At 42.3% G+C, this 15,753-nt stretch overlaps 1 protein-coding gene across 4 annotated transcripts in view; it reads right to left on the bottom strand.

The window, feature by feature from the left end:
* CARMIL2 (capping protein regulator and myosin 1 linker 2) overlaps positions 1-15,753 on the bottom strand; it is a 64,535-nt gene that overhangs the window by 24,242 nt on the left and 24,540 nt on the right. For all 4 annotated transcript variants that reach the window (XM_083626415.1, XM_083626413.1, XM_083626414.1 and 1 more), the window contains 13 exons: positions 14,832-14,901; positions 14,049-14,130; positions 13,348-13,444; positions 12,140-12,197; positions 11,652-11,827; positions 8,772-8,840; positions 7,785-7,878; positions 7,462-7,557; positions 6,303-6,431; positions 5,125-5,238; positions 4,121-4,266; positions 2,725-2,812; positions 2,143-2,265 (listed from right to left, as the gene is read on the bottom strand). In XM_083626415.1, the coding sequence (XP_083482541.1) occupies positions 2,143-2,265; positions 2,725-2,812; positions 4,121-4,266; positions 5,125-5,238; positions 6,303-6,431; positions 7,462-7,557; positions 7,785-7,878; positions 8,772-8,840; positions 11,652-11,827; positions 12,140-12,197; positions 13,348-13,444; positions 14,049-14,130; positions 14,832-14,901 (1,342 nt within the window). The remainder of the gene's footprint in view (positions 1-2,142; positions 2,266-2,724; positions 2,813-4,120; positions 4,267-5,124; positions 5,239-6,302; positions 6,432-7,461; positions 7,558-7,784; positions 7,879-8,771; positions 8,841-11,651; positions 11,828-12,139; positions 12,198-13,347; positions 13,445-14,048; positions 14,131-14,831; positions 14,902-15,753) is intronic.

Genomic DNA, 15,753 nt, shown 5'->3' with positions numbered 1-15,753 from the left:
TTTTTTTGGGGGGGGGGGAATGAACAAATTCCTATGCCCCACAAATAACCCAGAGATGCATTTTAAATAAAAGGACATTTTAAATAAAAGGGCATTTTAAATAAAATGTCCTTTTATTTATTTTACTTATGTAAAAACATGCAGATTCCCAGACCATCCGCGGGTCGGATTAAGAAGGCAATTGGGCCACATCTGGCCCCCGGGCCTTAGGTTGCCTACCCCTGCTGTAGAGTGACTCAGCCATGTTATAGATACTTCTGAAGATACTTTATCATTTTCTTGTTTTTTATTTTGTGTCTATTTTAAATCTTAAAAGGTATGGTATTTTATATGTTGAGTGGTACAGAAATTCCTACAGATCAATCAATCAATCAATCAAACAAACAAACAAAGGAGTTTGAGGATAAAAATGCAGAGCGGGTCAAACTGTACATTGTGTTAAATGCATGGTGTACAACTAGATCTTTCCCCCTCTTTCAAATGTAATGCTAAATATTGGAACCCTTGATTTTCTTTTCTTTCCAGAGTTTATTTATGTTCAAAAGAATACAAATTTAAAGAAAAGCTATAAAACATGAAATTATTGGATATATCTCTTATACTAGTTGAGGTTCTCAGGCTCCTCCCCAGCTGTGATCCTGATGAAAATCCAACCTACCAACAGTACTCCAGTTACTTGTGTGTATGTGTATGTGAAGCTTCTGTAGGCACCAAGAGCTTTTTTCCTAAGGCTACTGCAGCACGAGGGGGATTTTAATCAGAAGCTCTTCCCTGTGCTCATGGGGGGGGGCGGTCCATCCACACTAAATATTACATTTTCAAAAACCCAGACATAATTACACACTATACACAGCATTACATGTAGTTTGACCCTAATTTGATGGAGTAGTGTCACCACAAGGCAGGGACTTTTGAGAAAGGGGAGAATGCCTGGCTGCTGTGGGGGGACTATGGCTTCTGTTCAGAGATATCTTAAACTTTTTTTATGGATTTGATGATAACCCACTTCTTTTTACTGTATATTTATATTAGGGTAGTGCTGCTGATATGATCCACCTTAGATCAGGCCACGATACAGGTCTAGGCCTCAACCTACTAAATGAAGATTAGTGAAATGACAAACCTATTACAAGTTTATCTCTGTTTCATACCACTTTCATTGCTGTGGCTTTTCTCAAAAATTGCTAAAAACTGTGCTTTGACAAGACTTCTCTGCTAAAATGAGATCACCACTTTCCCTCAAAGAAATACAATTCCCAGGATTCACTGGGGACAGGGAATGACTATTAGATCATTTTAATTCTGTGACGCAGATATGCTCATAGCAGTCTCCCAAAGCAGAGATGAATATTAATTTGAAGCTTGAAGCTTTGCAGCTATATCAGAAGGTGGTGAGTACATCTCTAAAATCCCAGAAGGAAAACATACATAGCAAGGTCTAGTGACACAATTTGGCTATCGAACCAAGCTGCTATGCGTAATTTTGCAAATGTCTACAACAGATCAGGAGTGATTCCCACCACTGCTTTCAAAAGACTTGTCAGATGAAGGCATTTTCACAGCAAAGATGTCACTATGCCCAGCACTGTAAAGTAGCACATAAATTTCAAAGGCATGTCAGATAAGCAGCTTGGGGTATAAATTCAGTTATCCCTTCCACTGGTGGATACAAGTGACATTTGTCTGGGTTGATGGGCTTGCAGAGCCCTCTCCAAGTACCAGTTGCTGGGGAACATCAGTGGGAGAAAGCTATTGCTCTCAGACTTCATGTCTCTCTTTTGGGTTTCCCAGAAGCATCTGGCCGGCAACACTGGGAAACAGGATGCTGGACTAAACAGGTTTTTTCTCTGATCCAGCAGGGCTACCTTTCAAGTTATCGAACAGGTATGTACATACTGCTGCTGCTGCCACCTTTGGCCACTCCCCTACTGCTGTTTTTTGGGGAAAGAGTACAGCAGGATTCACTCCCCAGCTACACTGGGACATATAGGTAAAATCAGGAGAGACACAGATGCAACGTGAAGGGATAGCTTTCAGATCGTGTGCAGAGCATTTAAATAACTAGGTTGATCCCAGTTAGAAATTACTGTGAGGCTCAGGCTAGCATAATAATGAATGCACTGAGGGCTGGAAAATGCATACCTCCTCCTTTTGGAAGTCCTTCTCAACAACATCCCACAGGCTTCTGTGCCGCTGCTGAAAAGTGTTCCAGTCTGCAGCATTCGTCACCTGTGGCTCCTGGGCTAGTTTTGAGAGGTGTTTTGCCTGAAATGGTTTAAGTAGGTTCAAAAAGTGACTCTGAGACAGTATACTAGACAGGTGGCATGGGAAAATGGTGGTTTTGTTCCAGTGAATCACTATATTTAACTGGCTTTTCCATCTCTTTAAGAATCTGAGAATTTGAGATGCAGTAGCCAGAACTTGACAAGTGTGGTCACATATACCATGTGTTTGTTCTTCCTTCAACCTTTTATATAGCAAGCTTCCTTGGTGGAAAAGGTGAATAATATTTTAAACAGATAAAAGGGCTGTGTTTGAGAGAGAGAGAGAGAGAGAGAGAGAGAGAGAGAGAGAGAGAGGTAGAGACAAAATGATATTCAAACCTACATTAGCCTACATTAACACCGAGGAGAGCAAAGCAAGGGAAGGAATTGCAGCATACAGAACTCCTATCTGGGCCAGTCTTGCCTTTGCACATTGACCGGAATCCTGTCTGGCACTCACCAGCTTGCCTTGAACGGTGGCTAACTCCTCCAAAATTTTATCAGCAATACCATTGACCATGGCCTCAGTGACTGACTGCTGGATCTCCCTATCAAAGAAGGGACAAAGCAGGGATATTAGCACAGAAAAGCACAAAGGAGAGATCCACTGTCTAGTAAGACTTTGGCACCAATAACTTGGGTTAGGATTTGGGAAATAAGGAGGCTGAGAAGTGAGATAAAGTGACTGCTAAGGCTCCCATGACCATCAGATGTTGGGTAAAGGGCCAGAAATGGGTGGGAGAAGAAGATTTCTCCCAGTTCTGACACCTGGGATATGTGTATTTTATGATGTAGCCTGTTGTCTAAACTGTTAATTTGTTTTAACTGTACTGTACTGTATTGTACTTTTTTCATTGCTGTAACCTGCCCTGGGATCTCAGAGTAAAGGGCATGTAAGATACCTAATAAATAATAACAATAATTGATATATGGATCCTGCTTTTGGGGAATGTGGTTATGGCCACAGGCTTAGGTATCTTTAAAATACTATCAGAAAAAAATATATGGATCAGTGGCCACTAGTCATCAGGGTTAAATGGAGCCTCCAAGTTTAGATACAGGATGCACCTAGATTTCAGTTGCTTGGGATCTGTTAGTGAGTGAGGGCTGACACAGCAAGGCACTTCTTACATTCTTCATGAAGAAGTCTGGAAAACATTTTTAATAAATTATTTTATCTTTGAAAAATGAAAGAAGACATGCATCTAGAATGTGGTCCTATACTGTATGCCGCAAAAATGTGAAAATTGATTAAAGTTGATTGGAATGTTATACAAATTTTAGAAGCTGAGGACAAAAAACAACCTTTTTAAAGCATCTTGGGGATTTTAATCTGGTGAGGTGCTGAGAATTCTCTGAAAAGCTACCCCCTCACAGAACTACAAATCCCAGAATTCCCTAGGAAAGAGGAATGTCTGTTTCATCAGTTTAACTCTGTGGTGTGACTATGCCCTAGGAGCCTAGACAGCTGTCAGAGAGATGTATCTGCATAGCAGAGAGTGACATGTAGAGGACATAAGATGCTGGCTTCTGCCTGAGCCATGGAAACAGTTCTGCAGACCCATATACCAGACAAGAGGCTCAAGATTCTTACAGATATGAGGTTAAGCTGCCGATGGAGAACAGTACTTGTATGAAAAATAAAAAGGACAGTTCAGAGGCCCCCATCTACCCCAAATGTCTCTCTACTGAAAAGCTATATGCCAGGAAGCAGGAATCTCAAGGAGAAACACAGCCAGCAGGCAAAACCTTTCTCTTTCTACTTCAGCGTTTAATGCTGAAGATTGAGTAGATGCTTCCAACCTAAACAGGCACTCCGGTGTGGCTTGAAGAGAAAGGTTAGTCCTGTCACCCACGTGAGCCTGCTGTACATCTCAGTCAAAAGCTGGTCAAGGAGCATCTTCTTTGGCACGCTGGAGAGCAGGTGGTCCTGAAAGTCATTTTTCTGCATGAGTTTGGGGCACAAACTCTGAGTGGCAACCAATGAGGCATGCATGATGGTCTATGAAGAAAGTACAAGCAAGAAATAAATGTGCCATGAGGAATCGTCAAAACCTGAAGTTTTATTACTTTCTACTTGGGAGCATGTTTGGGGAAGCCATTCACTGCAAGAGGTTCCAGGTCACCTTCCTCTAGTCTAAGGCTTTATATGTATATTTACAATATTTTTGGTGTTATTAATAAACAATGGAATTTAGGCATTTACACACATTTGCAAATCAAATAAAATACCTTTGTTGGTATCACAGTATAAAATATTTCAAGTCACTAGGGTAGTTAAAAGGACAAGGGTGAAGCTGTTGAAGGTAATAAGGTCACACTGTGATTGCGTGCACTTAGATATTCTGCTTCACCCTGTCTATTCCCCGAAAGGATGGTTCATTGGGATCCCATTCTGGTGAAATTGTGGCTAAAAAAGGAAGCTACTAAGGCAGTGATATCTGTGTCCTGATCTGCGAGGAGAAACCTCATTTGACTTCTCGGATTTATAGGCCAGAGGTCCAACTTTTTGCTTTTGTCATATTTGCATATCTTCTGATGGCCATAAAAGGTGCAAAGGTATGTTCACAGTACCTGTTAGCAGACAGAGTTTATATGCTGCAGCAGCAGTTAGCATCTTTGTCTCCAGTTCAATTACAGACTTAATTCTGTCACCATATAAAACACTCTTTTAAAAAACAGAAGCAGAATTTCTCAGGAGGCTGATTTCTGTAGCACACACCAAAAGCTACAGTTGTGTGGTGCAAAACTGCAGACTTGGTCCATCTAAGCTCAATATTGTCAACTCTAACTGGCAGCAGCTCTCCAAAGTATTTTCCATCTCCTACTACTAGATGACTATGGAACTCTACCTACTTACCTGGATTTCACTGCTGCAAGTCTGAGAGACTTCTTCAATGAGACTCTCCAGCTTGTGCTGAAGCTTGCTGTTCTGGTGCACAGGGTTTCCTGCCTCATACAAAATAGGCAAAACCTGCAGGAAGAGAAAGGCTCTCATCAAGAATTCAGTCCTTCTTTGCCACAGTAGCTTATCTGAAAGGCCACTGTTGAAGGCAGGTTGCCACCAGTAGGTTGCTGTCGAAGGGGGCTAGAGGAGGTTCATGGCTACCTTCTATATATTTAATACTTGTAAAGAAATTGTGGTATCGGTTTTATTATATTTGTGTATTTTATTTATGTTTGTAAACTGTCCAGAGGACATTGATTTTGTCAGTCTAGGCCACACAGAATGAGGCTGAGGGCTGTGTGTGGCCCCCAAACTGCAGGTTGCCTACCTGTGTCCTATGAAAATGATGCATTCTTCCTGAATTTGTAATGAAAATTTAAAAGGCATCTTCAGTCACATCTGATATTCTGACTTTTTCCAGTGTTGCTTGGTTTGTGACACATGCAGGTTAAAAATTAGCTTACAATCATGATCTGAGGCCCTTCTTCATGTGCCCCCTCCATGAGAGGTTCGGAGGGTGACAATACAAGAACCGGCCTTTTCTGCAGTGGCTCCCCATTAGTGGAATGTTCTCCCCAGGGAGACTCACATGGAGCGATCATTATATATCTTTAGGTACTCAGCAAAAAACTTCCCTCTATAACCAGGTCTTTGGCCTTTAACTATCTGTGGCCTTTTTAGAAAAGGGCAGGTGTTGTTTTTTTAAAAAATGTATCTGTCTTTTTGACTGTAAGTTGCTTTGGGTTGTCCTGGGCAAGATAAAGTGATAACAAATTAAATTAATCATCATCATCTATTCTTAGTGGTTCATGACTGAGTTCCAAAACAAGAAAAGTAGCAAAGGGGAGGCTTGCAGACAGGTATTTATTGTGGGATCAGTACTCCTCATGGAAGTAAGCTGTTTTTAAAGCATGCACATGACATCACTGGCATCAAAATGTCAGCCTGCATCCCTCACTCCTGCTGATTTAATCTGGATGTGCCCTTTTAGGAGAAAATCTGGTATGTTAAAAAAACTGTTGTGAAGAACCTGTTTGCAGATTAAGCGCCTGCCTGGAAAGCACCCTTAACACACATGAAGGAGAGCTCACACTGATTGAAAGGCTTGCATCCTTGATGGTCTCCTCTGCCCGCAGGATGTCTGCTTTAACTTCCACATCTTGAACAGAGCTCAGCATTTCAATGCACTTATGCACAGACTGGGATGCATCCTTCAGTGCCTAGAATAGAGAGCAAGATGTGGGGCACCACTGTACCACCAGCACAAAGGTATAGCACTCCCTAGAATTCCAGTCTCAGTTAGCTGTATTTAATTGAGTCAGTGTTGGCTCCAGGTTTTGGGGACCCTTGGTCAGGGTGACCTCAGAGGGTCCCTCCCTGAAAAACTCCACCCTCTCATCGGTTGCTACTGCTGCCCATTCACTGGTCCTGTCCCTCTGGTCCCAATTTGCAGCACTCTCCATAGAGAAAGGGAAAGGCAAGCGGAGGATGCTGCTCCTCCTTATTGGCTTTTGTTGGCCTGTACACTGGGAGAGGGCAGATGAACCAACAGCAATGGCAAGGAAGAAGAACAGAAGGATCAGTGAGTTATGAGATACCCCTTAAGCCTGGAGTTGGCTGTAACTCTCTTAGCACCAATCCCTGCATCTGCAATGTGACAGCACTAATTCTTGTCAGAAAGTTTACCAGGATACAATGCATGTGAAGCACTTTAATGTTCTAATGTGCAGATGCCAGCATTCTTGCCCCATTTAGATGTTTTCTGCCCTTTGGCCCTCTTCTGCAGCACTTGACTTTTAAAGGGGTTGGCATGCAAGATTCCCTTATTTCAGGTTCCCTTATTTTCTTCCAATTTTAAGTTCAGTTCTCCACAACAGTTTGGAATTTCTTTTTAAAAAACAACCCTGACAATTTTTTATCAGCATTTTAGTGTGCATTTCTCCTAAGTTGCACATTTCTGTATGTAGCTTTGCCAAATGTACACATCTTTGCAAGCAATTTCCCCTGCTATATTTCTAATATTATTTTTATTAAGATATGCATTTTTATGCACACTACCCACATATGCATTTTTGTGCACATTACTTGCATTGCAAAATCTGGAGAAGTGCAAATTTTGTAGGCTAGCCGCATTTCCATTTGTTCATTGTTTCAGGGTGGTGCAAATTCGTTTTCTTATTAAAATGTGATCAGAGCTGACTATGCAAGACGTAAGGCTATGAAGGTAGGTGAAGATCCAAGGGTTCCCACCTGTGCAGAAGAGCTGGCTGTACTGTCTGGCTGTAACCGGCATCTCTCCTTGGGCAAGGTCTCTTGAATCTGATTCCTTGCGAGGTAAGACTGTATCTGCAGCATGCAAAAGAGGCATGGCTCACATGTCCCTCACTTCTATGGCCTCCCAAAGAAGTAGTTGCATTTACTCAGCAGCACTGAGTAACATATGATCAGCATACTGGAGCACATACGGCATGCTAACATTCATTCAGCACATACCTATCAGTTGGGTTCTAATTCAAGATTGATCTAGAGTGCTCCCCCATTCAGATCAATACCCCCATTCCTATGCTTTTTACCTTGTGCACAACTTCCTCCATTTTCTCTGGATGGCTTCGATGAGCCTGGGCCACATCACTTATGGGCAAGGGCATAGCTTTTAGAGTAAAATTCCTGAGGAACAAGAATTGTTTCATTAGATGTCCCTAGGCTACTAAGGGCTCCCAAAACAATTCACAACTGTGCATGCACAGTAGTCAGCCTATTTCCCAATTAAAGTGTAACAAGTAGATGCTGTAACAAAACTTTGCAGTGGAGTGCTCCTCTTAAGATCATTTTGATTCAGGTCACAGGTGATCTGAACTTCTTCATAAGATATAATTCAGTTGTTTCTCACTGGAGCCTCCCCTTGAAGTTCCTTTATTTGAGAATGGCCACTTCCAGAACATCCCAAGCAGCTGAAATGTTATTTCTCTGGTTTTTAAAATATCATCATTTCTGATGTCTGATTTGCATTCATTTATTACAGGCTTCCTCAAACTCAGCCCTCCAGATGTTTTTGGCCTACAACTCCCATGATCCCTAGCTAGCAGGACCAGTGGTCAGGGATGATGGGAAATGTAGTCTCAAAACATCTGGAGGGCCGAGGTTGAGGAAGCCTGATTTATTATTTTGTGACAAGACTGGCCTGCTTGTCCTATGTAGAATGCAGAAGGGTATGCTAACCAATGGTAGCATATGGGGCTTTTTTCAGCCAGAACTCACCAGAATGCAGTTCTGGCACCTCTCAGGTGGGCACTATTGTCATTACAAATTCATGGAGAGTTCCAACACCTCTTTTTCTAGAAAAATAGCACTGGTGGCATATATCATATAGGAAGACGAGTGAGTGAATAAATTCTTGATGTTTTGTCTGACATTACTGGGTCCTGAAATGGCATTGCCAAAGTTATTTATGGGGAAAGAGTTGGCACTTGGACTGGGATTCTCTTATTCCAAAGAAGAACAGAATTTGTCTGCAGAGCCTCCAGGATGGCATCAACAGAGCACAGCAATGAGGTACCTACCTTAGCAAGGCACGAGTAACATCAAGGAATCCACACAATGTTGTGTTGTTCTTGTCCCAAATTAACGTCCTAAAAGCAGATGAGAAGGGAAGACGGTTCAGTTGAAGCACACCAAGCTCCAATATATAGACAATAGAAGCATTTCTAAGTAGAATCTTTGCTTTCCTTTTTTATTTAAAGCATGTGTACCAAGCTCTAAATTTCAGAGACATAATAGAAATTAAAACTTATTTTTTTAAAAAGCATCAAAAATTTATTAAAAAAACGTTGTGCCAAGGTATCCAAAACGTTCTGAACTCAGGAAAGCTGCATTGCATGATCCAAGCCACATATTATGTTAAGAAACCTATGGCCTCAGCCCCATATTTGCCAATGTAACAGGAAATTTAGTGACATGGAAATTAAGAAGCGAAACCCTTTCCATGCTTGCTGACACTCCCTGCAAATTCCTTCCCCACAGCTATATCCCCTACAGCTGGTTCCACTTCAAGTTTAAGGGCCCAGCAGGGCAGAACCTTTATATATGACCCAGAGCGGACGCACTTACAGGGGAGAATTATCGCCAGAGGGAGAAGGATCAATCTTCCCTCTTTCTAACTAATTCTCCTGCAAATAGCACCCACCAACACTCACATGAACATTATGAAAGGAAGAGTCAGCCGGGAACCCTGTGTTTCCCTAGTAACATCTAATTTGTTCCTACCAAGTATGCAAAATACAACCGTGTGCGTTTGTTTCAGCCTTCCCCAACGTGGTGCCCTCTGTATGTTTTGGACTACAGCATATATTGACTGGGGCTGATGGAATCTGTAATCCAAAACATGGAGGGCACCAGTTGGGGGCAGGGGCAGGGTGCAGGGTGCAGAAAGTTAGAAACAGAAGCCGCACTCTATGACAACTCCTGCTCAGACCCAGGAGTGTAGATTTTTTAAACAAAAGGAACTATACCTTCACATGACACATATGGTTATGACTCAGACTTGTTCCCCCTTTAAAAAAAAGCATTAGACACTTTCCTAAAAGGGAAAAGTTCTCACGGCTGCAATAGCCAAATGAAGCCTCTGTGCTCAGAAGCAGTATTTCTTCAATTACCAGATGGTGAGGGAAAACACAGGAAATAGCTATCCTGACTGAGGAGAAAACATAGCTCAGTGGAAGAGCATGTGTTTTGCATGGAGTATGTTACAAGCTGAATCCCTGGAATCTCCATTTAAAGGATTTCAGGTGGCAAGTGATGGGAAAGATTCTTCTTTGCCTGAGATGCTGGATAGCCACTTCCTGTCAGAGAAGCCCAGCCTTCTCCAACCTGGTGTCCTCCAGATGTTTTCAACTTCAACTCCCATCAGCCCCAGTCAGCACAACATGGGGCTGATGGGAGTTGTAGTCCAAATTTTCTGGAGGGCATCAGGCTGGGATAGGCTGGAGTGGACAATACTGGGTTAGAATAGAAACAGTAATGTATGGCAGGTTCACATGTCCATTTGAGCTTCTAAAGGCACATGGTTAATCACCATCAGAATAGAATAAAGTGGTACCTTGGGTTACAGACGCTTCAGGTTACAGACTCCACTAACCCAGAAATAGTACCTTGGGTTAAGAATTTTGCTTCAGGATGAGAACAGAAATTGTGCGGCAGCCGCGCGAGGCCCCATTAGCTAAAGTGGTACCTCAGGTTAAGAACAGTTTCAGGTTAAGAACGGACCTCTGGAATGAATTAAGTTCTTAACCCGAGGTACCACTGTATTAAAAACTACTGGTTTTGTTTGATACCGCAAAACTGCTAGGGACCAAATTTACTAGACTCCCCAAAGCAGCCTGCAAAGGAACAGCTACTAGAAAGGCATGCACATGGAAGGGGCCTTCTTCCAAAGGAAGCCATACATAGATCTCTGTGGGCATCCTGGCTTTGCAGCATAGAACCAAGTTGCACAGGAGACACTAGACTTGACAGAGGCATGTTACTTTCCAGTCACAAAGGAGAGCACAGCAAGCCCTTGAGTTCACAAGGTATGTACTGTGACATGTCAGGTGCTTGAAAACACAAGCCTCCCTCAAAATGCATTTTTGCAGGCCCAAGCAGGCAGCACGAGCCCTCTTTAGCCTGCTGTATAGATGGCCAGATTATTTGCCAGCCTATTCAGCCTTCCCAACCTTGGGTCCCCAGATGTTGCTGGAAATATAATCCCTATTCTCCCTGGCCATTGGCCATGCTGACAAATAACATGTGGGCAACATTTGGTCTTCTTGGACTTGCACAGTCTTTCTAAGGTCTCAGAGAGAAGTTTTCCCATCACCTGCTAATTGATCCATTTTAACTGAAGAAACCAAGGATAGCATCTGGGATAGCATGTATACAGACTTACAATAATCCCTCTCCAATTACGGATAAGGAAATGTTTCAATTTCTATTACTCGTTTTTCCCAATCTTAAATTCAGTTTTTCACATTTCCACATGTTCCCTAATTTTAAAAAAATCTTCATCAAAACCCACCAGCATTTTAAGCGTTTATTTCTAATAATATACACATTTTTGCCACACAATTTTGCCAAATATACACATTTTTTGCAAAGCAATTTCCTCCTAGTAGAATGCATTTTTGTATGTGATTTCCAATAATATATACATTTGTCTGCACACTTTACCCCATTATATCCACTTTTTTACACATTACTTGGCTGGAGAACTGCATTGCAAAATTCAGAAAAGTGTGAATTTCAAAGGATGATTGTATTTTGGTTTGCGTCTTGATTCAAAAGTGAAAATTAGGTAAGTTCCCCTTTAAGTGTGAACTGAATCAAATTTCTCCCCTATCCCCAACTTCAATTCACATATCCACCTACACACACCTATGCAAGTGAAAGAAATTAAGTGAACGCACCTGAGCGTTGTGTTCACTGACAAAGCTTTTGCCAGTATTTTGGCACCCACGTCTCCCATAGCATTACCACTGATGTCCAGCATGACAAGACAACTGCTCCTGCTTCTCAAGCCATCTAGGATAACACTGGTTCCCAGTTTCAGGCGAGATTCTGCCACTGATAGGGATTCGACAGACTGAAATAAAATCAGGGAAGAACGTAGCAGAGACGCCAAGACACTAATAACCATGTTGCTTGTTTGCAGAAGGCATAGAACACACAAACACACAGTGCCAAGTCTATGACAAAGATCATTCAATGGACAATAGTGACTATGGACAAATTTTCCATCCCTATGTGGTAAGGTTAAAATAAGTGGAAATTAGGCAGACAACAGGAAGCTCCACTGAGTTGTGAGAGCATGTACTTACCAGAAATAATTAAGGATTTCAAAGTTTGACCAAAGCATGCTAATACACAGGTATTGAACTTAGAACTCCATACTTACACAGTCATCATCTTGAGTTAGCTGAACAATTCGGTGCAAAGCATCAGCTAGGGTCTCCCTAGGAGAAAGAAGTAGAAAGCCCACTAATTTTCCTGGTCTGAATCTGATTAATATACAGGCGATTAGTGGGTTCCTGTTGTGTCACATTGGTTTACTAGATTCATAAAAAGGTAAAGGGACCCCTGACAGTTAAGTCCAGTCGTGAATGACTCTGGGGTTGTGGCGCTCATCTTGCTTTACTGGCTGAGGGAACCGGCGTTTGTCTGCAGACAATTTTTTCTGGGTCATGTGGCCAGCATGACTAAGCCGCTTCTGGCTTACCAAAGCAGCAAGAATACTTTATCGAGAAACTTCAACAGGAGCAAAACATTGCCACAATGTTCTTGACTGGGACTGGAATAATACTTAGATCTTATGTAATCTGCATTGGCTGCCTGTGATCTTCAGTCAGCTCAATTTCAGGTGTTGCTTTTGAACTTTAAACCCCTGAATGGCTTAAGACGCTGCACTATCAAGGACTACCTTCTTCCATATGTGCCTCCACATAAGCTCTGTTCAATATCTGTGGCATTGATCTAGATGCCATTAATGAATGAAGCTTGACTGGCATCCACTAGGCATAGGGTCTAATCAATGGTAGTGACAATTTTATGGAATATCCTTCCCAAAGAGGTTCATTGGGCCGCTATACTCTAGACCAGCAGTGAGGAACCTGTGACCCTCCAGATGTTGTTTGATTCAAACTTTGTCAGCCCCACCCAGAATGTCCCATGGCAAGTGATGATGATGGGAGTTGTACGCTGAAGGGTTGCAATCCCCCCACATGCTCTAGGCATTTGGTTGATTTGGCTCTGCTTTCAGAATATTAACCTGAGTTTTTGTAGTGCTGTTCTGTATGGCAACCAGTTATGTTGTGTGCAGGTTTTTGGTGGTGTTTTTTTGCTATCCCTGCTGTTATTTTTATTAGTCTGTTCTTCTGTATTTTGCAATGTGTGGTACTTCTTTCATGTCTTTATTGCTTTCAGCTTATGAGTTGCTTTGGGTTTGCCTCTAGGTATGGAAATGCAGGCTCAAAACTATTAAAAGCAAGCAAATAAATAAAAAAACATAGCCTAGGTATGTAAAAAAATTCTTTCAACTCTCACATGTATGTATTAATACTAGTATTTAACTTTTTTAAAATTACCAACAGAGTGTTAAATGCTTACCTGGACCGGATATTAAAGTTTTTTCCTAGTGCAACATGCTTGATGGATCTGCTTCTACCGATGGCCAGCACCAGTGTCACCATGTCAGAATCAAAGCCTGCAGAAAGAGTAGCTGTGTATGCATGGGTACCTCATGGGTGCAGGTGGGGGTCCTGCAAGGCTGATTGGTCACAGGCAAGCAAGGGCCTCCACTAAAACAGATTATTAAACACTAGATTTGATATAATTCAGACACAGGAAGGTGAGGCAGGCTTGTGAAACCGTATAAGAAACAGCACTTAGATCAGGGGGTTAATCTGTGTCCCTCCAGATGCTGTTGGACTTCCACCAACTCCAGCCAGCATGGCCAAGGGTCAGGAGTGATGGGAGTTGTAGTCCAACATCTGGAGGGCCAAAGGTTACCTACTTTTGCTTTAGATTCCAGTAAACCAGCAAAGACCTTGATTCTAATTGGTGTGCTCTTTTGGGGTGTTTGCTCTTTTGGTAGGATATGCACCAGGCCCCTTTATGGGATGTTAAACGTGGCTGAGAACTTTTAACATACCACAAAGAAAAGACCACCCACAGATCCTAATCTAATACAGAGTATGTATTATTCAGATAAGCCTAGATTGGCGAGGAAGGGGACACAAAGAGCTAGAGAGCACACAGTCTCCCTCAGTCTTAGGGACAGAGGCCGTCTAAGGAACTGATAGACTTACCATTGTCGGATAAATTCAACTCCTTGATTGAGCTGGCATCTGAAACAAGATCCTGGATCACCTGGGCACCTGCTGATTTCAGCTTTAATATGAAGACAATTCATACATATTCAAAAATAGTAAGAACATAAAAAAATAAGAACAACTCTGTCAGATCAGAGCTATTTTGATTTCTTGGTTTTGATATGCTGAGGTGTCAATTTTTATTGGCAATATTTATTAAGAACATTAAATAGAGCCCTGCTGAATTAGACCAAATACCTAAATAGTCCAACATCCCATTTCTCACGGTGGTCAACCACATGCATGCCTCGCAGAAGCCCACAAGCAGGGCAACAGCCCTCTTCCACTGTTGATTCCCAGCAACTGGTATTCATGCCACTTCTGATATAGTCATCAAGTCTAGCAAGCCAAAACGGCTACATTTACTTTTTGTATGACTTGGAAAATACTGGATTTAGCCATTCAACAGTGGAAACCTAAGCTAGAGAAAGAGAACCTTAAACCACATGAATCTAGTGATTTATTATCCGAGGAAATAGTCCTTTCGGCTGCTAGATAAAGCCACCCACTTTGGCTTCTACTGAATTTTTACCTAGTACATCACCTAAAATGGTATTTCCACCTTGGTTAATATTAAATCTGATTCATAAGAAATGAACCATGTCTCAGATAACTGTAACACAAACTTCATATCATCTGCCCCTTTTCCTACATGTTCTTCAAACCTCTCTAGCAACTTTTATTAGGTACACTTTTTTTGGGAGGGGTGTCCCTTCTTACCTCACAGCTACTGAGGTCCAGGTGCAGACCACTCAATTGGTGGTTATATGCCAAGGCCTGCAGCAAAGCTCTGTAACAAACCAGAAAGGAAACAAGATAGGGAGCTACTGGCGGAGGAAGATGAGTGTGGGGGGAGCACAGTGCCCCTGGCAGCGCGATCCTGGTAGGATGCCATCGTGGCTGCCCCCCCCGCCTGCGCTGGGTGCCACACCCGCAGGACATGTGCCAGCCCTGCCCCTGCCTGCTCTCCGCCCCCCAGTGCCGGAGTATGAATCTCCGCCACTGTAGGGAGCAGCTCTAACTGCCAGGTGTCATGGGGTTCTGCATCTGCTCCCCTTCTGCTATAGATTTGACTCCATCCCAAAATGCTTCATTTAATCCCTAATAGCTCACCACTTTGCTTATTTGAACCCCAAAAGGGTAAGAATTACTTTGTCTTGGATCAGATCAAAAGTTCAGCTAGTCCAGCACTGTACAACAGCCACCCTCTGCTGTTGCCTTCCAGCAAGTTGGTATTCAGTGATAGGCTGCCTCTAACCATGGAGATTCCAAACAAACACCATGGATTTGTTTCCTTCTCAATGGATTTGTCAACCCCCCCTTTATGCATTCTGTGGCAAATCCATAAATTAATGTGTGTGTTACGGAATTAATCTCGATTATGCCTCATTCCTTCATGCCCACTCAGCTAAGAAATAGTCAAGTATACCTTTCTGTGCCTGTCCAGCAATTTTTCTTCTTTTGATATTATTATTAGTTACCTTCTCATATTTACTTGTTCATATTGGCTGCATTCAGATGAAACACTAACCCACAGTTTAGTGTTATGAGAATGAGCCTAACCTCCTCCAGAGCTCATGTACTTCTCTCCCCCTCCTCTTCTCTCCTCTTGCAGTGCAGCTGTAAGGAGGAGATTGGAAGT

This window comes from Podarcis filfolensis (assembly GCF_964270895.1).
Source record: "Podarcis filfolensis genome assembly, chromosome: 8".
Classification (NCBI taxonomy): Eukaryota; Metazoa; Chordata; class Lepidosauria; order Squamata; family Lacertidae; genus Podarcis; species Podarcis filfolensis.
Note: the sequence above shows the minus strand (reverse complement) of the source record. Positions and strands in the feature narration are given on the sequence as shown.